Consider the following 23,526-nt stretch of genomic DNA (forward strand, 5'->3'; position numbering starts at 1 on the left):
ACAAAACAAAACAAAAAAATTAGCCACTGGTGGTAGCATGCACCCATAGTCCCATCCACTCTGGAGGCTGAGGTGAGAGAATCACCTGAGTCTTGGAAGTCAGGGCCACAGTGAGCTAAGATCATGCCAGTGCACTCCAGCCTGGGTGACAGGTGTGAGACCCTGTCTCAAAAAAAAAAAAGAAAAAAAAAAAGGAAGAAAGAAAAATAATGTTCTATGTCTTGATTGTGGTGGTGGGGTGGTGGTTACATGACTCTATGCATCTGCAAATCTCACAAGACTGTACACCAAAAAACAGTGAATTTTTCTGCATACAAACATGTTTTTAAATTAAATGTTAAAAAGTCTTTTCAAGCTCAATAAAATAACTACAAAATTGACCCAGAACATGATCACAAAGAATGTCTTAAGAACTATCAAATGTCAACACCTCAAACCCCAAATTTTCTAACTATGGCACAATAAAACTCCCAATCAGTTATAAAAATTTAGTTCCCAAATCTTCTACTTTTGGAAACCAAAAAAATACTTTGAAATAATTCAAGGCCAGGCACTATGGCTCATGCCTGTAATCTCAGCACTTTGAGAGGCCAAATTGGGCAGATCACCTGAGGTCAGGAGCTTGAGACCAGCCTGGTCAACATGGTGAAATCCCATCTCTACTAAAAATACAAAAAATTAGCTGGGTGTGGTGGTGGGCGCCTGTAATCCCAGCTACTCAAGAGGCTGAAGTAGGAGAATCGCTTGAACCTGGGAGGCGGAGGTTACAGTGAGCAGAAATTGCAGCATTGCACTCCAGCCTGGGCAACAGAGCGAAACTCTATCTAAAAAAAATACTAAAAATGAAAAAAATAATTCAAGAAGAAATCACAATAGAAATCATCAAATATTTAGAACTGAATAATAACAAAAGTATCAAATATAAAAATGTGTTGAGCATAGCTAAAGCAGCACTTGGAGTAAACAGTATAGTCTTAGATGAGTATATGAAATACAGAAATTTTTAAAATAACAAGCCAAGTGTTTTGCTTAAGAAGCTAGAAAAAAGACACAAAAATGTTTTTAAAAGTAGAAAGAAGAAGATAATACAAATAAGAATAAAATTAGCCATAATTGCAAACGAAGGCATATAAAGAGGACTATTAATAAAATGACAGTAGAATTGTGGCTGAGAGCCAAATAGAAAAACTATGAAAAAATACAGAATCCAACCAGGTAGAAAAGAGATAAATTGAAGCCAGTCAAGTGGAGAAGGAAATTAGGCGTATTCCAGCTAGGAGTATAGAATTTCATTTCCCCAAATCAGATGATAAAAACTGGAAAGCGATTACTATTAAAATTGCTGCCCAGGGAACATGTGAGGCACTTGTTTATAAACTAGATCCCACTGAAGGGCTTTGGCTGAACCTGTCCATGCCTGCTTGGTCCCAGGCATAGGCAGAGTCCAATTCTTAAAAAGGGTTTAGTGTGTGCCCATCTCTGCTTGGGTAGAAATTGGCTTAATAAAGAAGTTCTCAGGAACCCCAAAAGCGTTTATTTCCATGAGGTTTAGTTCTCAATATTTAATGCATTAGAGTTAAAAACTTTATTCATTTAAAAATAAAAATAATAAAACCAATACAACATCATTTGCAAACAATGCAAAAATGAGAACAATCAAAATATCCACAAGTAGGGAAACCCATTAGTGAACTGTAGTTTATTTATATAGTAGAATACTATACAGCCTATTTTAAACTAAATCTATAAATATCAACATGGATAAATCTCAGGGAAAAAACATTTTGAGTGAAAAAGACACGTGGCCAAAAAAGTGGAATATACAATATCATGTATGTAAATTTTTTAAGTCAGAAAAAATTAATTGGTAGAAGCAGATCTCCAAATGCCAGGTTGCCTTTGAATTTATTCCAGCAGGCAGTAAGAGATCACTGTTGAGTGAATGAGTCATAAAAAGAGTTTGAGCAGGAAACCCACATAACTTGACCTTTGCTATAAGGAGATCAGTCCTGCAGGGTTCTTAGCCTGGGAGCCACATAGAGAATTCAGGGGGTTGTGTCCTTACATGGGGAAAATATACATCTTTATTTATAGAAAATGTAATGTTTCCTTCAATTATGAACACAGGTAATGAAGCACAATATTAGCAAGACCTTAACATTGTCCCCAATAGAAATCACACATATTTTCATGTCACATTATAGTTGTGATGGATGTCTTTAAATATTCTTTATGTTCATCACACTTTAAAATGAGAGTGGAAGTTAGACCTGCTTCTGGATTTCATCATGTAATGAGTTAATAAAGAAGCACATATATATATGTTAAACCACAAATTTGATTTTTGATATGGTTTGGCTGTGTCTCCACCCAAATCTCATCTTGAATTATAGTTCCCATAATGCCCATGTGTCATGGGAGGGACACAGTGGGAAGTAATTGAATCACAGGGGCGGGTTTTTCCCATGCTGCTCTTATGATAGTGAACAAATCTCATGAGATCTAATGGTTTTATAAAGGGGAGTTCCCCTGCACATGTTTTTTTGCCTGCTGCCATATAAGACGTGATTTTGCTCCTCATTCACCTTCAGTCATGATTGTGAGGCCTTCCCAGCCATGTGGAATTATGAGTCCATTAAATCCCTTTTTTTTAAATAAGTTACCCAGTCTTGGGTATGTCTTTATTAGCAGAATGAGAAGAGACTAATACAATTTTTAAAACATTTTGAAATGCATTTAACATAAATAATTTATTGGTAATTCTGTTTCATTTTATATATTTAATAACATGTTTCTGAGAACATCCATCAGCTTAACCAGACTGCCAAAGGGGTTCATTGCACAAAAGTGGTAAAAACTAAGTAAAATGGCTAAGAATAGGAAGAAGCCTGAACAGACCAATAACAAGTAACAAGATTGAATAATAAAAAGTTTTTCATCAAAAAAAGTCCAGGACCTGATGGTTTTACTGCTGAATTCTACCAAACATTTAAAGAACTAATATCAATTATTTTCAAACTGTTCCAAAAAATTAAAGAGGGAATTCTTCCAAACTCATTCTATGAGGCCATCATTACTCTGATATGAAAACCAGAGTGAAACAACAAAAAAAAGAAAACTATAGGCCAATGTCTCTGATGAACATAGATGTTAAAATTTTCAAATAAATGCTGGCAAACCAATTCAGCATCATATTTAAAACATTTTTCACCATGATCGAGGAGGATTCATCCCAGGGATGCAAAGATGGTTCAACATATGTAAATCAATAAGCATGATACATCACACTAACAGAATCAAATACATAAGCCATATGATCATTTCAATAAACACACAAAAAAGCATTTTGTAAAATTTGATATCCCTTCATGATAAAAACTCTCTACAAACTAGATATAGAAGGAATGTGCCTCAACACAACAAAGGCCATATATGACAAACTCACAACTAACATCATACTGAACAGGGAAAAGTTGAAAGCTTTTCTTCTAAGATCTGGAAAAAGACAAGAATGCTCACTTTCAACAATTTTATTCAACATAGTACTGAAAGTTCTACAGATCAGTTCGGCAAGAGAAAGAAATAAAGGGCAACCAAATTGGAAAGGAGGAAGTCAAATTATTCCTGTTTGTGGACAACATAATTTTATACATAGAAAACCCTAAAAGCTTCACAAAAAACTATTGAAACTAATAAACAAATTCAGTAAAGTTGCATGACATAAAATAAACATACAAAAATTGGTAGCATTTCAATACACCAATAGTGAACTTTCAGAAATCAAGAAGCAATCAAATTTACAAAAGCTACTAAAGAGAAGAAAAAGAGAAAGACATGCGGAAGGGAAGAAAGGAAGAAAGGAAGGAAGGAAGGGAGGGAGGGAGGCAGGGAGGGAGGGAGGGAGGGAGGGAGGAAGTGGCTCATACCTGTAATCCCAGCACTTTAGGAGGCCAAGGTGGGCAGATCACCTGAGGTCAGGAGTTAGAGACCAGCCTGGCCAACATGGCAAAAATCCAACTCTACAAAAATACAAAAATTAGCCAAGTGTCATGGTGAGCACCTGTAATCCCAACTACTTGGGAGGCTGAGAAGGAAGGAAGAAAGGAAAGAGAGAAAGAGAGAAAGAGAGAAAGAAAGAAGGAAGGAAGGAAGGAAGGAAGGAAGGAAGGAAGGAAGGAAGGAGGGAAGGAAGGAAGGAAGGGAGGAAGGGAGAAAGAGGGAGAAAGAAGAGAAAGAGGAAGGAAAGAAAGGAAGGAAAGAAAGGAAAGAAAGAAAGAAAGAAAGGAAAGAAAGAAAGAAAGAAAGAAAGAAAGAAAGAAAGAAAGAAAGAAAGAAAGAAAGAAAGAGAAGAAAGAAAGAAAGAAAAAGGAAGGAAGGAAGGAAGGAAAGAAACTAAGTCTAGGAATAATCTTAATTAAGGAAGTGAAAGTTTTATACACTGAAAACTGAAAAACATTAGTAAAAGAAATTGAAGAGGACACAAATAAATGGAAAGATATCACATGTTCATGGATTTGAAAAGGTAACATTGTTAAAATGTCCATAGTATACAAAGCAATCTACAGATTCGATGCAATCCTTATCAAAATATCAATTATACTCTTCACAGAAATAGAAAAAACAATAATAAAAATATTTGTATGGCACCACAAAAGACTTTGAACAGCCAAAGCAATTTTAAGCAAAAAGAACAAAGCTGGTGGCATCACACTACCTGACTTCAAAATATACTACAAAGCTATAATAATCAAAACAGCCTGGTACTGGCATTAAAAATAGACACATAGGCCAATGAAACGAAATAGAGAACACAGAAATAAATTCACACACTTACAAATTTATAGCCAACTGATTTTTGACAGAGATGCCAAGAAGACACACAGAGATACTGGAGGGGGAAAAAAAAACAGTCTTTTTAAATAAATGGTCCTGGGAAACTGGATATCCACATGCAGAAGAATGAAGCTAAACCCTTTCTCTCACCACATACAAATATCAAATCAAGTGGATTAAAGACTTAAATGTAAGATCTGAAACAAAAAGACTACTAGAGAAAACATATGGGAAATGTTTCATGATATCAGCTGAGCAAGAAATTTTGGATCAGACTTCAAAAGCACAGGCAACAAAAGCAAAAATAGACAAACGGGATCACATCAAATTAAAAAGCTTTTGCACAGCAAAGGAAATAGTCAACAAAGTGAAAGAATAATCCACAGAAGGGAGAAAATATTTGCAAACTATGCATTTGACAAGGAGATACTACTTAGAACATGCAAGGAACTCAAAACAACTCAGAAAAAAAACCCCACAAATAATACAATTTTTAAGTGAGCAAAAAACCTGAAGCGATATTTCTCCAAAGAAGACATACAAATGGCCAACACATATATGAAGAAATGCTCAATATCATTAATCATCAGAGAAATGCAAATCAAAATGACAATGAGATATCACTTCACCCGAATTAGAATGGCTACTATAAAAAAGACAAAAAAATAACAAATGCTGGCATGGATGTGAAGAAAGAGGAACTCTTTATATACTGTTGATAGGAACATAAATTAATATAGCCATTATGGAAAGCAGTTTGGAGGCTCCCAAAAAAGTTAAAAATGAAACTAGTATATGATTCAGCATTCCACTGCTAGTTATATATCCAAAGGAAATGAAATAAATATGTCAAAAAATATCCACACTCTCATGTTTATTGCAGCACTATTCATAATAGCTAAGATATGGAATCAACCTAAGTGTCTGTCAACATAAGTGTCTATCATTATCAATGGATGAATGGATAAAGAAAATGTGGTATGTGTACACTAGGGAATACTACTTAGCCATAAAAAGAAATGAAATCCTGTCATTTGTGACAACATGGATCAACCTGGAGACTATTTTGTAAAATGAAATAAGCCAGGCACAGGAAGACAAATACTGCATAATCTCACTCCTATGTGAAACCTAAAAAAAGTTGATCTCATAGAAGTAGATAGAATAGTGGTTACCAGAGGCTGAGGAAGATAGGGAGGAGCGGGGCATAGGAAAAGTTTGGTCAACAGGTACAAAGTTACAGTCAGATAGAAGGAATAAGTTATAATATTCTATTGCACAGTAGGGTGACTACGGTTAACAATATTATTATGGTATATTTCAAAATAGCTAGAAGGAGGACTTTCAGTGTTCTTATCACAAATAAATGATAAATGTTTGAGGTGATGGATTTGCTAAATATGCTGGTTTAATTATTACACAATGTGTACATGTATCAAAACATCACACTACATCCCATAAATATGTACAATTATTATGTGTCAATTAAAAATAAACAGGAAAAAAGAATAGGGGAGAAGGTTGGGGTAGATTCCTGGAAGGCTGTTGCAGGAGTCTGCAGTCTGATTCCATGACAAGAGGGCCCAGATAAGGGTATAGTAAAAGGAAAGGACTGAAGTTCTGATACACGAGTGTCTGACTCATTTCCTGCCCAGGCCCAGTATCTAGCACAGTGCCTGGCACATAGAGGCCACCAAGTCAAATCTGTTAAATGATTAGAAAATGAAACTGGCATGAGAGGCAAGTGTGAAGTGTAATACACTGGGTTGGTCCAGTGAGTGGGCTTACGAGGTTAGGAAGAAGGAAGGACGAAAGGCATAGATGCTGTTGCATCAAACTCTGACATGTTCCAGTGAGGTCTGAAGCTAGAGCAGGTGCAAGTGGATGGCAGACTTGCAATGTGCCTACCAAAACTAAAGGGCTCATTTGTCTTCTGAGCCTTTGGATAGCCCATTATCACACAATGCTCTTAGTTTTTAATTTCACTGGATCTTGTTCCAGATTTGCTTTTAATCCTTTATAGATGGGACTCTTGAACATACTTGTCAGTCCTCCTGGATGTTTTCCACAAAGTCAAGTTTGGATGAGGCTTTTCTTAACCCAGAACTTCTATTGCAAGGAAGAGTTTGCCCTATATAATACCACCCAGGCAAGACCTGAATGTAGGGCCACAATCACAAGTTTTTTCAAAAGCAATTGGATTTTATGATGGTTAATTTTACATATCAAGTTGACTAGACTGAGGCAGGGGGTAAGATATTTGGTTAAACAGTGGCTCATGTCTATAATCCTGGTGCTTTGGGAGGCTGAGGCAGGAGGGTTGCTTGAGGCCACAGGTTCAAGGCCAGCCTGGGCAACATAGCAAGACAGCATCCCTACCACAGAAAAATTTTTTAATTAGCTGCGCATGGTGGTAGACACTTGTGTTCCCAGCTACTCAGGAGGCTGAGGGAGGAGGCCAAGAATTTGAACTCAGGAGTTCAAGGTTGCAGTGAGCTATGATTGTGCCACTGCACTCCAGCCTGGGCAATAGTATGAGACCCTGTCTTTAAAAGTAAATAAATAATTTTTAAAAGGTGGAATAAGGGAGAATTCACTGTCTTTGCCTGCTGTCTTTTAGCTAATACGTTGGTCATCTCCTGCCTTTTGGCTTGGGCTAAAACCGAAATTTACGCCATCAGCTCTCCTGGTTTTCAGGCCTTTGACCTCAAATTACAACTATATCATGGGCTCTCCTGGATTTCCAGTTTGCTTACTTCAGATCCTGGGGCTTTTCAGTTTCCGCAACCACATAAGCCAATTTCTTATAATAAATCTATTTACATATATACATATATATGGTTCACTTTCTCTGGAGAACTCAGATTTATACAATTCATTTTGGAAATTTTAGTTGGACACAATCTTCTTTGTCTACAACTCTCCATCCACAAAAACATTACAAGACCATAAATTTAGAGCAAAATTGTTTGTTCCTTGTGCTTGTCAGATTTGCTGGACCAACAAGGTGCATCAAGAAAAATGAAGAAAGTAATAAATTTCAGAAGAACTGAAGTCTGGCTAAAACGGGGAGGGGGAGGTCTGCTTGGAGGGAGGCAAAAATGAGGGTTGTGTGGGACACATGCACACATGGGCACACAAACATGCACGCATGCACACACACACACACACACACACACACATCTGCTCCACTTCCTCCTCATTTACCCTTCATGACTTCTGGCAGTCTAACTTCAATTCCAAGGCTCCACTCTTAGCCTTTTACTCCTGTTCATCTCTACTTTCTCTGCAAACTCCAACTATTCCCTTTGTGGTAATGATATATATCTCTAGCCTTGTGCTTTCACAAATAATGGAATCACGGGCTGTCTGATTCATTTAACGCCTTCATTTCACAGATGAAAAAACTGAGGATCCTAGAGGTCTACAGATATGTCTCAGATAGCACATCTGCTGGTAATTAGCAGAGTTGAGACTAGGAGCCAGGTTTCCTAACTACCGGTATAACACTCTCTGATAACTTGGTTGTCCCTCTGGTCCGTAGTTAGCTATGAATTGTCTCCAATACTACAAGCCTCAACATACAATCAGAGAGATAGCAGTCACTTGTAAAATGTTGAGTCTTAAATAGAAAACTGGAGAAAAGTATTTATCATATAAGGTAGTAAAAGGGTTAATATTCTTAATCTATAAAAGAGCATCCTATTCATTCAACACATATTTACTGAGTGCTCACTAGACAGTTAACAGTGCTAGGCACTGAGAATGCAAAAGTGATGTAAGGAAAGCATGACTTCTGCTTGCACATGGTTTACTGTCTAGCGGACAGAGAAATACTGAGAGAATTCCTGTTACGAAAGCTAGTTGAGAAAGAATAACAAGAGAATTCCTGTTATGAAATGCAGTTGTGCACAGCTTCTCACCCCCTGCACGGTTACATAAGAGTAGCCTCGGACCTGGAACATTTTCTTGCACAGAGATAAAGAGTCCTCATAGCCTGTGCTAGGCATATCTCTGCTTTGTAATAACTTTCCCTGTTCCGGGTTTCATGTGTACTTCTTTGTTCTCAAGCGCATGGGTCAACAGCCGTCAAGTGCACTTCCAGCTTCCTATAGTTCTGGCCCCAGGGGGGATGGGTTGAGGATCTTCACCTGCAGCAACAGAGTGGTGTATGCAGTCCATCTCCCTGCATCAGTTAGAGGGTAAGACCCGCAGCCATGGGGACACACAATCATCACTGAAGCTAATCTTGTTCCGTCTCTTCTCTATATGAGTAAAGTGTTTTCCATCCAGTGCCTGTGTGAATCATCTTTCTTGGTGACATGGACATCTGCAAACCATACAGTGAGTTAACATCCTGGGGCTGCTGCTTTGGTGATAGGCAACAGGGGTCATTTGCTCAAGAATGGCGATAATGAAACTCTAGCTGAAAGAAAGGAATGCCTGATTTAAAAGCACATAGTTGAGGGACTTGACCCAGGTTGGATGTATGATCCAGATTAGGGGATGTCAGGGAAGTATCAGTGATGTGACTGAGGTGAGAAAAAAAGTATAAACAGGTGCTAATTAGGAAAATAATGTACAAAGGTCCTATGGCAGGAGTAAACATGATATACTCGAAAAACTGAAAGAAGGCTGGTTTGTCTTCAGAGCATGAAGTAAGAAGTTGTATGGGCTGACAGACACTGGAAAGAGAGATAGAGAATATACCTTGCAGGGCCTTCTAGATCACGTTGAGAATTTGATTGTGAATCCACTAAGAAATGGACAGCACAGAAGAGTGTTTTACAGAGAGTTTTGACAGAGAGATCTGGGTTTTAAAGAGACGGGGCCTGGTGGCTTGGGAAAATGGATCAGAAAGGAAGAAAACGGACACAGAGAGATTTGTGAGACTGTTGCCGAGATCCAGAAGAAAGAGCATGGTAGCTTAGACCAGTGGTTCTCACCAGGGAAATTTTACTCCTCTGAGGACACTTGGCAATGTCTTGAGACATTTTTGGTTGTCACACCATGTGTGGGAGGATGTTACTGGCAACTAGTAGAGAAAGGTCAAGGATGCTACTAAATATCCTACAATACACAGGACAGCTCCCTCAACAATTATCTGACCTGAAATATCAATAGTGCTCCAACTGAGAAATCCTGGCTCAGACCATGATGGTGGCCGAGAGAGAGAAGGAAGTACATATTGGAGAGACGATTAAGAGGTTAAAATCAGCAGTAATTAGTGACTGATTGATCGTGCGGAGTGGGGAAAAGACTATCAAAGGCAACGCTCAGGTTCCTGGCTTGCTCACCTGGGTGAGTGGGGAGTGCCGAGATGAGAAATGCTTGAGGAGTTGATGGTTTGGTAGGGGAAGATAAGGAGCTCTGCTTGAAACCCTGTAAATGTGAGGTGCCTGTATGACACTTGAAAGATGAAAAACACAATTCTCTAGGTCTACAGATCAAGAGCGGAAGCCTGAGCCCTGGATTTGAGAGCTTCTGTGAATAAAACAGAAGACATAGGCATGGATGAGATTACCTAGGAAGAGAATACAGACTGAGAAGAAAATAATCCTGAAGACTGAGTCTTGAGAAACTCCCAGGAAAGGAGCATGAACCAGCGAAAGTGTCTAGAGAAGTGGGAGGACATGGCACACATCAGATGCTTCAAGAGGGCCTGTTTTCTGGCACCTTCTCCAACACAAGCACCACTGATTTTTTTTTTCCTTTGGAGACAAGGTCTTGCTGTGTAGTCCAGTCCAGGTTGGAGTGCAGTGGCATAATCTCAGCTCCTCAGCTCATTGTAGCCTCCACCTCCGAGATTCAAGCCATCCTTGTGCCTTAGCCTCCCGAGTAGCTGGGACAGGCATGCACCACCACGCCTGGCTAATTTTTGTATTTTTTGGTAGAGACGGAGTTTCACCATGTTGGCCAGGCTGGCCTTGAACTCATGACCTCAGGTGATCTGCCCACCTTGGCCTCCCAGAGTGCTAGGATTACAGGCGTGAGCCTCCGAGTCTGGCCTAGATCTTTTCAAACTTTGCTAAGCTAATCAGTTTGTTTTTAATCTTGTTTAAATATACCAAAGTTTTAGTTTTGGTAAATAATGAGATTAAGCATCTTTGCCATGTTAGTCAGCCATTCATATTTCTTTTGTAAATTGGCCAGTGCATGTGACTTGCCCATTTTCTATTTCAGATATTCATATTTTTCTATAGACTTTAGTATATATTTATGGTTTTAAACTCTTTACTGTCACGTTCTTAGGCATTTCCTGAGAATTTATCTTTTTTTAGGGGGGTATTGCGGTGGGTGGTGTCTTTCTATTCAGTTGTTTTTCATTGTCATGGATTCAAATTTGTTGACATTATTTCTCTTCCTGCTTTGACCGCATAGTAGAAGAGACTGTTCTTTTCCAAGGATGATAAAAATGTTCTTCTACATTTTTAGCACATTGAATTATTTTATATATTTAAATTTTTAAACCACCTAAAATCTATTTTTGTGGAGGATGAGTAATTAGAATCCTTTTCCAAATGAGCCAGTAGTTTCAATACCAGTTATTGAATAATATGTTATTTCAACCTCTTCTTTATCTTATAATCCTATATCCAATAGTCTGTTGTGGCCTATCTTTTTTGTTCTTTAGATCTCTCAGTATATTCCTGTGCCCAAGACAGGCTGTTTTTATTACTGTAACTTTACAATATGTTTTGATAACTGGTAAGGCAAATCTGTATTATTTGATAATCAGGAAAACTCACAAAGGTGAGTGTGTGTGTGTCTGTGTGTGTGTGTGTTCTTGCATGTGGAAGGTCAATGAGGAAATGCCTTTGAATGACTAGGTCTACTTTGGAAGCTGCAAAGGAGTTTGACACAGTGCCTGGAGCAGAGAGTTTCCAGAAAAGCTTGGAAAAATAAAAGGAGAATTAGAGACAACAGGGCTCTCAAAGGAGGCTGATGCTCACACTTACAAGGTCTGTAGGTTGATGCAAGCAGAGAGGAAAGCTGGCACGAACTGAACTCTGTTATTTTTATATACTAGCACTAACTGCATTTCAAGGCCCATTAGGCCTGGAAACCTTTTCCCAGCCCCTGGGAAGTCACTGGGGATGCTAAGGTTAGTCATTCACCCACTGGGGCTATCTTACTGAGCTCAGGTCTGGGTGCACTGCCAGCAGCTGTTTGTGTACTTACAGCCTCCTGGGTGCAGACAGACTTCAGCTGCCAGCCATATGCCTTACGTTTCACTGGCCCACAGCTTTCAAAGAAAACAAGTCTTTTAATTCAGCAAGTATTCACTGAATGTCTGATACCGCCAGTGCAGACCCTGTCCCAATCCCCCAACGGGGTCCACCTCCATCCAACTCTGGGTGAGTGACCATAGCTCAGGCTTGGTGACATAGCTCAGGCTTGGGGCCCACCTCTCTGGGCTCACAGGTCTCAAAGCAGGGGCATTCCTATCTTAAGGACTTCTTGTCTCAGGGACTTTGGCCCCACCTGCACAGGACAGGAAATTAGTGGATTTCTAGGAGAAAGCAGGCCATCGCAGGGTATAACCAGGGACTCAGCTCTTCCTTCCAGGCATGCAGGAACCACAGGAAGGGATGGTCAAACAGGGCCTGCTTAGGCCTGTTGCTGGGATCACTCCAAGGGTCTTTGGGGTCACTCAGAGGAGCAGGGCGGCTGCCTGCTGCTGAGACAGACTCCTGGGGTGTTTGGATCAACGTAGCCCGCATGCTGCCTTTTTGTTATCTTTTCTGTTTTGCCTCTTCCGGGCTGTACTTGTCTTGAATTTTGGCCTTATGACACCCGTGTTAAATGGGGTAGGGCAGAGCCTTGCCCAGTAAACAACAAGAATGTCCCTGGGCATGGCCAAGGCGGCTCTGCTAAGTATGAAAGGGAATGTGCCTGCCATACTTTGTGCTTTAGGCCCAAGTGACCTAGGGGCCAGCCTGCCTATTGGTCTCACTCCCAACATTACAGGTGTTTGACTCCACTCCACCCCGTGGAGAGACAGACCACAGGAGCCACCCACCGGGGGACCGCATGAGGTCATGCACACCCACAGAGTGCCCAGTCCCTGCCTGGCCTTGTGCCCATTTTCCCTTCCCCTAGGGTGGGGGTGACAATGGAGGTAACTAGAAGACAGATCAAAAGGTTCTTGGTCTTGACACAGATGCAAGAGGGAGGCAGATAATAGACACCTCCCTTCCCCCTCACCCACATAGGCTCCAGTGGGTTCTCAGGGCAAGGCCTGGCGGCTCTGTCCTCTCTGACTTCAGGTAGAGGTGAGCGTGGAGGAAACTGAAAGAGGAAAGGTGAAGTGCTGTTTGGCTTGGACCTGGAGGGGGACAGAAGGCTCTCGGGGCAGGCAGGGTCGGTCTTTCGGCAAGAGGCGCGCTCTCTCCCCCTTCCATCGAGGGCTGGGTGTGAAGGTGAGAGCAACCAGAAAAGAAGGTGAAGAGGCCCTTGGCCTTGACATGGACGCAGGAGGAGGTCCCAGGCCGAGGCCGCCCCGCCCCCGCCGCCGCCCCGCCTCGCCCGGCGCCGCCTCCCGTGTTCTAGGTTGACACCTCCTCAGCGCTGGCCGCCGGCAGCCTCTGCGGCAGCGCTAGTCGCCTCCTCCGAATCGGCTCCGCACAGGTAAGGTCAGGGCACCCGGCGCCTGAGCTGCCAAGGAAGGAGTCGGGGGTGCTGCGTGAGACTAAGAGTTGAGGGGCAAGGAAACAAAATCGGATTTCCTCAGAGGGCCAGAGGAAGAGACTGAAGCACGCGAGCCCTAAATCCTTGGGCGGGGGGAGGTGGTCCCTGCCATGCCCACGACGGGTGGGCGCGTCTTTACCGACTGCCTGCACGGATCCGCAGATGTGCTGGGCTCTTAGATGCCTGCGGCTATGCAGAGACGCAGTCCAGAGCGGTGACCCCAGATCCTGGTGGGGGCTGGATCCCAGGGCCCCGACATCCCTTTGCAATTTCCAGCCAGCAGCTAAAGACTCCCCTCCCGGGGCTTTAAAGAGAGGCTCCAGGCTCGCGATCCACGAACACACAAAAACCTTCCTTGCTGATGTTCTGAAGAAAAGCCCCGCCTCAGCCCTATGAATGGTAATAATAGGGGGAAGATTTATTCTTTCTTGGGTGTGTGTACAGGTGGAACAATCTGCAGAAAAAGACCTTTTTTTCGGAAAATCTTTTCAGTTTGAAGTTTCAGCAAATCTATGTTTGATTTCCTTGCATTTGGGGAGATGACATGGAATTTAAGCTCCAGCTTTGGGGCTGTCTCTGAAGTCCTGGGTTGGGCTGACCTTTCCCGGGATGAGGTTTTGATTTGGAGGAAGTAGAATGGGTTTTGTCTGAACCTGTGCTCGTTCTTTAAACTTCTGAGGTCGGGGGCCGTGGACTTACTGACATCCTGTCTTCTCTCACCTGCAGCTGGGAGAAAAGATGTTCACTGTGCTGACCCGCCAACCATGTGAGCAAGCAGGTTAGTATCTCTCAGCAGGCAGCAAGCGTGGTTTTGCCAAATCGCAAGAGAATCCCAGGTTCGGCCCACAGTTTTTCATCCATATCCCCTGCAAATTATTGTTTAACTTTGTTGGTTTGAGACTCAGTATTCAACTGGGTTTCGTCACTGGCATTCCTCAAATAAAAGTAATGCTCTTCATCAAAGCCACACAAAACAAGGACTAACATGCATGTTTCACTTAAAAGGTTTTTCCGGTTTGTATAATCCATTAATTTGGCCCTTGTGGTTTCCCTTACCTAGCTGTATGTAAGGTTTGCTTTAGAATACTGTATTGTTGATTTTGTGATCAATTGTAAAGTACTTGGATCTTTCCTGTATTCCCATCCAAATGTTGCTGGCACAGTGCCTACAACACCCCCACCCCTCACCGTGGGTCAGTGTTGTTATGATTGACACTGCAGGCAGGAGTGCGGGATTTTCTCAAACTCGCAGGCACCAGCGCGCGCGCACACACACAGACACACACACACACACACACACACACACACACACACACACATACACACACTTCTAAGCTTGCCCCGCCTGTCTCTAGAGTACTTTTTGGAGTTGCTCATGTGGAAGCCCAGAAGGCTCTGGCTTCTCCACGCTCAGGTAGGTACCTTGCAATTACCATGTTTGTCCAGCCCTAATGACAGCGCAGCTCTAGGCTGCATTTCCTAAATGAATAAGACCTGGTCTCGTCCATTTTGCTTTGTAATAAGCTTTTCTGCTGGGACAAGGGTTTGCTTAAGGTAATCATAGCTTTTTACTTGAAAACTGCTGAAACACAGAAGACTTAGGAGGCCAGCCACGTAGCTGTGGTCAGGAAACTGCATACATATCACACACTCCTTCCCCATGGATAGACATTCTTTAGTCATGCCCCTGAACTGGGTATTCTTGTCTTCTAAAAGGATATGATTTTAGGATAGTAAGGGCAATCTATGTGAACTTTTATTTTTGTAAAGGGAGATTGCACGTGAGGAGCTGTTTTCCTTTGATTTTTAGGTTTTCCCCCGAAACACTTTGAAATGTTAACACAGAGATTGTAACATCACTCATATAGACTAACCTGTTACATTCCTTCCAAAGGAAAAGTTTAACTTGGCAGATTAAATTTCTACCACATTTTATTAGGGGGAAAAAAATCCCTTAAACTTCTATAGCTGACACTGACAAATGCATTCTTTGAAAGCTGATGCAAAAGTTCGCCTCTGTGGATTAACTGGTTCCTGGCTGGTTCTTGTACTTTTATTTGGAATCACAGAAAAGTGATATAGGACCTCTTCATATGCTCTGCAGGTCAACTCCATGGCAGTTGGCTCTCCTTTCCATTGCTATTACCCACAATTCTGTAATGAGTAACCTTGTGTCTAAGTCATTTTACACATGTGGAGCTGGTTCTGTGGGATATTTTTCCAAAAGTTTGATTGTGAGTCAGATGGCATGCTTATTTGCAGCTCTGATAAATATTGACAAACTGCCCTCCATTGATGCTGTACTAGTTTACACTTTCAATGACAAGGTAGGAGGATTAAGGTGTTAAGTGACCAACTTTGACACCAAGAAGTGTCTGTGACTGCAGCTACACTGCAGGGGAATCAGTTGAGATGGAAAGAGTTAGTTGTTCTGAGCCACGAAGACCTACTGCGTGACTGCCCTCCTGTAGCAAATGTTGTGATGTGACTGAATTTGTGGGCTGAATCTGATTATATCCTGGGTGCATAGACACGCCCTTTTTTTCTTCTGGGCAAATGTCTTACAGAAATAATGAAAGGGTAAAGCATAGGTTATGATGATCTAGGAATAATGTTCTGGAATAAGACAGGATCTATCAAATTGCTGTTCAGTTGATCTTCCTATAATGATGAAAATGTTATATGGCTGCACTGTCCAATATAGTAGCCACTAGCCCACACGTGGTTATTGAACACTGGAAATGTGGCTAGTAAGATTGAGAGACTGTGTTTTTATTTTATTTTATTTTAATTAATTTACATTTAGATAGCCAATTGATTAGATATATATTGGAATTCGATGAATCTAGTGATCCTTCTATTAGTGTTCATCATATTTCAACCATTTGGGTGTCATTTATGCTTATGTCCCAGTAGTTCTACCAAGACTATTATTATTATTTTTTTAGAGACAAGGTCTCACTCTGTCGCCAGGCTGGAATGTAGTGGTACAGCTCACTGCAGCCTTGAGCTCCTGGGCTCAAAGGATCCTCCAGCCTCAACCTCCTGAGTAGCTTGGACTACAGGTGTGCACCACATGCGCAGTTGATATTTTTTCATTTTTTGTAGAGATGGGGTCTCACTATGTTGCTCAGGCTGGTGTCTAATGCCTGGCCTCAAGTATGTTCCCACCTCAGCCTGGATTACAGGCATGAGCCACTATACCCGGCCCAAGATTATTATTTAGTCAATATTTTCATTGAATGTCTTTTTATCTTTTTTAAAAATTAGATATAACTTCTATTCAGTGAAATGGATAGATCTTAAGTTGTGCCCCTAAGTTGGGTTTCTTGCCTTCTAAAAGTATGTTTTTAGAATAGTAAGGGCAATTTATAAGAATCTTTTTTTTAAGGGAAATTATACCTAAGACACTGATTTGCTTTCATTTTCAAGTTTTCTCCAAAGGACTTTGAAAGGTTTGATGAGTTTTGACAAATACACACATCCATATACCCCACAATGCTATAATGTATAGCGCATTGCCATTACCCCAAGAAAGTACCCACATATTCCTTCCCAGTGAATCCCTGCCCCAACTTCCACCCCCTGGCAATCACTATTCTGATTCCTGTTACCTGCCTACTTTAGAACTTCAAATAAATGAAATCATCTCGGTATAGTATAGTGCTAATTTTTTATTTTGTTTGTTTATTTATCTATTTATTTATTTATTTTTGAGGCAAGGTCTCATTCTGTCACCCAGGTTGGTGTGTAGTAGTGTGATCTCAAGTCATTGCAACCTCTACCTATCGGCTTCAAGCAATTCTCCCACCTCCGTCTCCCGAGTAGCTGGGACTACAGGCGCATGCCACCACACCTGGCTAATTTTTGTATTTCTTGGTAGAGACAGGGTTTCACCATATTGGCCAGGCTGGTCTTGAACTCCTGACCTCAAGTGCTCCCAAAGTGCTGACTTTGGCCTCCCAAAGTGCTGGGATTACAGGGGTGAGCCATCAGCCCAGCCTAATTTCTTTTTCTTTAACTGAGATTATTTTTAAATGAAATATTCTATCACCTGGTTTAATTTTTTAAAAATAGATTTTTTGAATCTCCATTAAAACAAATGTTAGCTGGGCATGGTAGCTCATGCCTGTAATCCCAGCACTTTAGGAGACCAAGACAGGCAGATCACTTGAGCCCAGGAGTTCGAGACCAGCCTGGCCAACATGGTGAAACCCCGTCTCTACTAAAAATACAAAAATTGACTGGCGTGGTAGCCCACACCTGTAATCTCAGCTATTCAGGAGGCAGAGGCAGGAGAATCGCTTGAACCTGGGAGGCAGAAGCTGGAGTGAGCCGAGATCACAGCACAGCAGTCTAAGCTGGGCGATAGAGTGAGACTCCATAAGAGAGAGAGAGAGAGAGAGAGAGAGAGAGAGAAAGAAAGAAGGAAGGAAGGAAGGAAGGAAGGAAGGAGAGAGAGAAAAGAAAGAAAGAAAAGAAAGAAAGAAAGAAAGAAAGAAAGAAAGAAAGAAAGAAAGAAAGAAAGAAAGAAAGAAAGAAAAAAGAAAAAAGTAAAACGAATGTTATTGTAATTCATCTCAGGGATAACCACAATATCAGAAAACTAGACCATGCATACCTTCCCTGCAACACTGTTTTAGTACACAATTTGTGAGGAAGGGCAAATGCGTACTGTTTGTCCTTCCCCCAAAACTGGGGAGAAGGGGAGCTTATTTGCAACTCCGTCTTAGAAGTGTGGGTCTCGCTAACACCAAAGAAAGTGGTTTATGCATGTGATTATGGGGCCAGTCCATCGATTCTACAAAGAATACCAGTGCCTGGTTTTTACCTTCCCCTCAAGTGCCTTCTGGGTCTTCTCGTTTTAGGCCTCAAGGCCCTCTACCGAACTCCAACCATTATTGCCTTGGTTGTCTTGCTTGTGAGTATTGTGGTGCTTGTGAGTATCACTGTCATCCAGATCCACAAACAAGAGGTCCTCCCTCCAGGACTGAAGGTAAGTGTGAAGGGACTGGCAACAAAGGGAAGAAATGGGCATAAAGGGGAAGAAATCAATTATTCCAAAACCATGAGTTAGAAGAGCAGAAAATCCTTTCCCCCGCCCTCATTTCTGGCTTCAGCCAGGAGAAGGCAGTGTAAGACTCAAGGGAGAAGGTCTGGACATGCTGGGTTTGTGATATTTGAGGCTACAAATTGAGGGTAGTGACACCTTCTCCAAAGACTGTGTTGTCTTGCTTTGACTTCTGACTCCAAAGCTAAAATTTGTAACCAAAAGTTGCAGATGGCTATCAAAGATTTACCAGTTCAGCCAGGTGCAGTGGCTCATGCCTGTAGTCCTGGCACTTTGGGAGGCTGAGGCAGGTGGATCGCTTGAGCCCAGGAGTTCGAGACTTGCCTGGGCAACATGGTGAAACCCGTCTCTACCAAAAAAATAAAAAATAAAAATAAAAATAAAAAAAATTTACTGGTTAGTACAGTTTCCATTTTGACCAGTTTATTTGTTCTCCCAAGCACACAACCCTGATAATGAGTAAAGACCAAGGCTGAGCACAGTGGCTCATGTCTGCAATTTCAGCACTTTGGGAGGCCAAAGCAGAAGGATTGCTTAAGCCCAGGAGTTTAAGACCAACCTGGGCAATTAGAGAGACTCCATCTCTACCAAAAAAAAAAATTTCCAAAGAAAGGAAAAAACAAGTCAAGACCAGGAGACCAAGGCACCTCTTCTGGCCTAGGCTTAGTGAACAAAAAAATCAAGAACTTGAGAAGGTCTCCTTGAGCTCTATTTGTGCTGCTACTCTTGAGTCTAGAACATGTGCTGTGATCCTTCCAATACTTCGCTCAACAACCCCGCCCCCACCAAAAAAAATTACTCAGGACCTTGTGCTTAGTCCCAGAGGCCCCTCTTAGCTCTCAACAAGTCCATCACCAAATGATCTTTAGACTCAGAATCATAATACATCCCCCAAGCTTGGCTCTGAGGATGCCGTTGGAGACGGGAGGTGATTCCATGAGAGGCTGATAAAGGAAAGGTGAAGCGAGTTGATGAGTCCTTCAATCATTTTAGGTAGGGGTCAGCAAACATTTCTCACAAAGGGTCAAATAGTACATATTTTAGGCTTTGAGGTCCATTTATAGTCTCTGTTTTATAACTCTTCTTTGTTTTTCGACTCATTAAAATTGTACAAACCCTTCTTAGTTGTGCCGTAGGGACCAGGTAATTCAGCCATGTTCTTTGAATCTCATTTAACCTTTACACTTGACCTCGCAAGTCTTTTCCATATCTTCCTACTGTTAGTGACTATTCAAAGGTAATATTTGAAATACATAGACTTTTTAAAAGAAAAGAAACTAATATTGTTTTGGACTCTAAGGATGGGTTTGAGCTAACATTCTAAGGTGGCTTTTCTAAAAGATTAGAGTAAAATCTCCAGTAGATAATATAATAGCATTTAGTTCCTTGATAAGATATTTTATTTAAGAATCTCAGCCCTCATTAATAACACGAATAAAAAAGAAAAAAAAAAAACAACCTTATGCAATCACCCAATAATGAGAAGAAAGCAAATTACCCGATTGTCCAAAGATACTAGCTAAGGCCTAAAAGAAGCTCTTTTCCCAAGCTCCAGGCACTGCCTTTTATAAACTACCGTATATAAAATTGGGACTTTGGGAGGCCGAGGCAGACGGATCATGAGGTCAGGAGATTGAGACCATCCTGGCTAACATGGTGAAACCCCGTCTCTACTAAAAATACAAAAAGTTAGCCAGGCCTGGTGGTGGGCACCTGTAGTCCCAGTTAGCTACTCAGGAGGCTGAGGCAAGAGAATGGCATGAACCTGGGAGGCGAAGCTTGCAGTGAGCCAAGATGGTGCCACTGCACTCCAGCCTGGGCGACAGAGCGAGACTCCATCTCAAAAAAAAAAAAAAAAAAAAGGACTGCAAGTAAGAGTAGTATGTTTTTTATTTTGAGACAGAGTCTTGCTCCGTCCCCTAGGCTGGAGAGCAGTGGCGCGATCTTGGCTCACCACAACCTCCACCTCCTCAGTTCAAGTGATTCTACTGCCTCAGCCTCCCAAGTAGCTAGGATCACAGGTGCCCGCCACCACACCCAGCTATTTTTTTTTGTTGTTGTATTTTTAGTACAGACCATGTTAGTACATCACTGTGTTGGCCAAACTAGTGTTGAACGCCTGACCTCAGGTGATCCACCCACCTCGGCCTCCCAGAGTGCTGGGATTACAGGCATGCGTCACCGCGCCCAGCTGCAACTAAGAGTAATATCTCTTTACACTTCGTATAGTGCTATTCAGTTAAGTGAGCACTTGTCCCTGATTATGTCACTTAGGTCTTATGCCAACCATAGAAGGTGGGCCGGGTTTGGTCAGTGAATGACAGGTCCTGAACTGAAACCTGGTCCTTTGTGTTCCCAAGGCCAGGGCTCTCTTCACTGTCTCCCACTTCTCCCTGACCCTGAGTTCTGAATGGAGATCCAAGTGGAGGGAAGGGATTGACCTCAGATAGGAGAACACTTCTTGCTTTGCACAGGAGTGAAGGTAGGGAGGCTGGATGCAGATGCAGGAAGGTTTGTTGAATTGAGGGCGAGGAGTTAAGCCTAATACCACCCTTAGACCCTGATAGCTGGGCTGCCTGCCCTGGGCCCCACATTTCAGAAAGACCAGCTCTAGCTGCACTTCAGGGTTATCTCTCTCTATGACCCAAAGGAATATGCTTACCCAGAGCCCATACTTCCCCTTCTAGAACATACTGTGGTGCCCAAGACTTCAGAATCTGGGGTCTTCATGGACCTCCAGAAGGTGGACATCACCAGTGGTCTGAGGGGTGGCCAAGAGGCAGCTGCTTACAGGGAGTGTAAACAGAGCATAGCCGTGTGGTCTGAACTGTCCCCACACAGATGCATGGGCTCTTTATTCTGTAGATTTGCCAGGGGTGGGAAGAGAACAGGTTTGGGAAAGTGACAGGGCAGAAGCCTCTATTCATAAAATTTTGTCTCTAATCCTACAAATGTTAGAAATGGGCTGGTTAAGGCAGTTGCCAGCTGATGGCTTCTACTTGTTCTGGACAGTAACAGGCAAGCCCTCTGTTCTTGCTGGAAGACTAGAAAATGAGTAGAGAAAATCAGATGGAAGACTAGTAAAATGAGTAGAGAAAAATAGATCCCTGGGCAGTCTAGAGGGCACTGTTGAAGGAGAAGACCACACATGTTGAATGCTAGTGTCTTAGGTTGGGCTCTCCAAGTCAAAGACATACATGCAAGTAGATCATCTGGGGATGATCCTGGGAAACACTGGTGTGGGACTAGGGAGCTGAGATGGGCAGGCAGCCAAGAGAGGGCCTGTTATGCAGCAGGTCAGCACTGTGGGCAACTGGGACTCAGTCCTGCTTGGGACCCTGTGAGATGGTACAGAGACCTCAAAGTTGTCCCATATCAAGGGGCATACAGGCATGTACCTCCCAGATATCCCACTCAAGGGCATATTTATCTACCAACTTCCATCAGTCATTAGCTGAGAGGCTGCTCCCTGGATGTTAACTCTCTAGTCTTTCTGGCATATTTTGTGATCAGGTAGACTCGGGCCACTAGATAAAGCCTTCAGGCAGGTGGAAGATGGATGGTTGTACATCACAGTAGTAAGGTCTGAGGGGATGTGGGCAGAGAATTGCCAGTGACTACTCCATGTAAATAATATTGTTACTATCCCTGTATTGCAGATGAGAAAACAGGAAAAGAAAGGGCAAATAGCTTCCCGTAGTTACACAGATTGAAAACAGCAGAACTGGTGTAAAGGAAAGAAAAGAGAACAGACAACAGTGGTCTTAAACAAGGGTTTGGAGGAACCAGGAGACACACCCTCCACCAATTAGCAGGCAGTTCAAAGAGGGGATTTAAAATCTCTTCTGAATCTTGCTAACAGACCCTAGCCACCATTGCCAGGGGCAGGAAATTGTAAAACATGGGAAGATGAGCTCGGAAGGTCCATTCTGCTTAATTGGGTGGATTAAATGTGAGAAAAGACAGATGTTCTGGGCCAGTTGAACCAGAAACAGAATGACAGCTTTGGAAGAGAGTGTTCCACATGCAGTTTTTCTCAGGATATGGAGAGATCTGTCTTTTTTTGTTTTGAAGAGCATTGCAGGTGATGAAGTTGAGCAAATACGAGGGATTTTACATTATTTGTTATGTTTATTTTTTTATACCATGAGCCCTGTTTTGCTTTTGTGTGCAGCTGACAGTTGGTTCTAAAGGGCCAGCTCTACAACAGCCTATCTGGAGGGCTCTGAAATGTTACGGGGGATTCTCATGCAAGGTCATACCTGGCTATTAAATCTAACCTTGGCTTGCCTAACCTTGGCTTATGTGAGGTTATGGGCAGAACTATTAAAACGCAGTCAAGGGGCAAAAATGTCCAAGTCTCTTGTGTTACTGGTCTGACTTGCTCCACAAGCTTGAAGAGTAAACATGATGCCATCACTTGTAATTTTCACTCAGCCCCCACTCCCGCGCTTTATTATCATGAAGTCCAACACCTTCCTCTTGAGGCTTCGCCCTCCCTACCCTTTAGAACTTTAGAGCTTCTCAGCCCAGTAATCAATACTATTGAACTGTCTCTTGCAGCCATGTGATGTCACTGCTGAAGATGGGTTCTGCACAGTCTTAAAGTTTTAAGGATGGGCTTTTCCACTGTGACCTGCTCAGTCCACATTAGTTCCCCACACTAGGTTCAAGATCATAAGCCATTTTAGTCTACACTCCCATGCTCAGCCATTACTCTCCAAAGCACAACCACTGGCCCAGTCTGTGTTGAAATCATTCCCTCATTGAGCCTTGCTCATCAGCGTGGATTTCTGGTGCCTTGTAGCTCACCCTGGTCTATTTCTTGGAGAGCAAGAGTTGAATACTTAGTTTCTTTTTTCTTTTCTTTTTTTTTTTCAGAAAAACTCGGGCTCCTTATAAAAATGGGTCCTCTTTTCCAGCCAGATCTG

At 42.1% G+C, this 23,526-nt stretch overlaps 2 protein-coding genes across 41 annotated transcripts in view; both read left to right on the plus strand.

Moving 5' to 3' along the window:
- The window catches only part of RPL14 (ribosomal protein L14), a 575,215-nt gene that overhangs the window by 486,953 nt on the left and 64,736 nt on the right, over nucleotides 1-23,526 (plus strand). Inside the window, exon 1 of one of the 37 annotated variants that reach the window (XM_050780460.1) lies at nucleotides 12,270-12,273. The exons of 34 other annotated variants lie outside the window; for them this stretch is intronic. The gene's annotated coding sequence lies outside the window, so the exon portion shown is untranslated. Of the gene's footprint in view, nucleotides 1-12,269; nucleotides 12,274-14,207; nucleotides 14,212-22,833; nucleotides 22,838-23,526 lie in introns of those variants that run through there. 2 more of the 37 variants (XM_050780455.1, XM_050780462.1) reach the window with 2 other exon arrangements.
- The window catches only part of ENTPD3 (ectonucleoside triphosphate diphosphohydrolase 3), a 41,980-nt gene continuing 31,820 nt past the window's right edge, over nucleotides 13,367-23,526 (plus strand). For 2 of the 4 annotated variants that reach the window (XM_050780404.1, XM_050780406.1), the window contains exons 1-3: nucleotides 13,367-13,464; nucleotides 14,251-14,302; nucleotides 18,393-18,520. In XM_050780404.1, the coding sequence (XP_050636361.1) occupies nucleotides 14,263-14,302; nucleotides 18,393-18,520 (168 nt within the window). In that variant the 5' untranslated portion in view covers nucleotides 13,367-13,464; nucleotides 14,251-14,262. Of the gene's footprint in view, nucleotides 13,465-13,776; nucleotides 13,924-14,250; nucleotides 14,303-18,392; nucleotides 18,521-23,526 lie in introns of those variants that run through there. The other 2 variants (XM_050780403.1, XM_050780405.1) reach the window with 1 other exon arrangement.

Source organism: Macaca thibetana, chromosome 2 (assembly GCF_024542745.1).
Source record: "Macaca thibetana thibetana isolate TM-01 chromosome 2, ASM2454274v1, whole genome shotgun sequence".
Lineage (NCBI taxonomy): Eukaryota > Metazoa > Chordata > Mammalia > Primates > Cercopithecidae > Macaca > Macaca thibetana.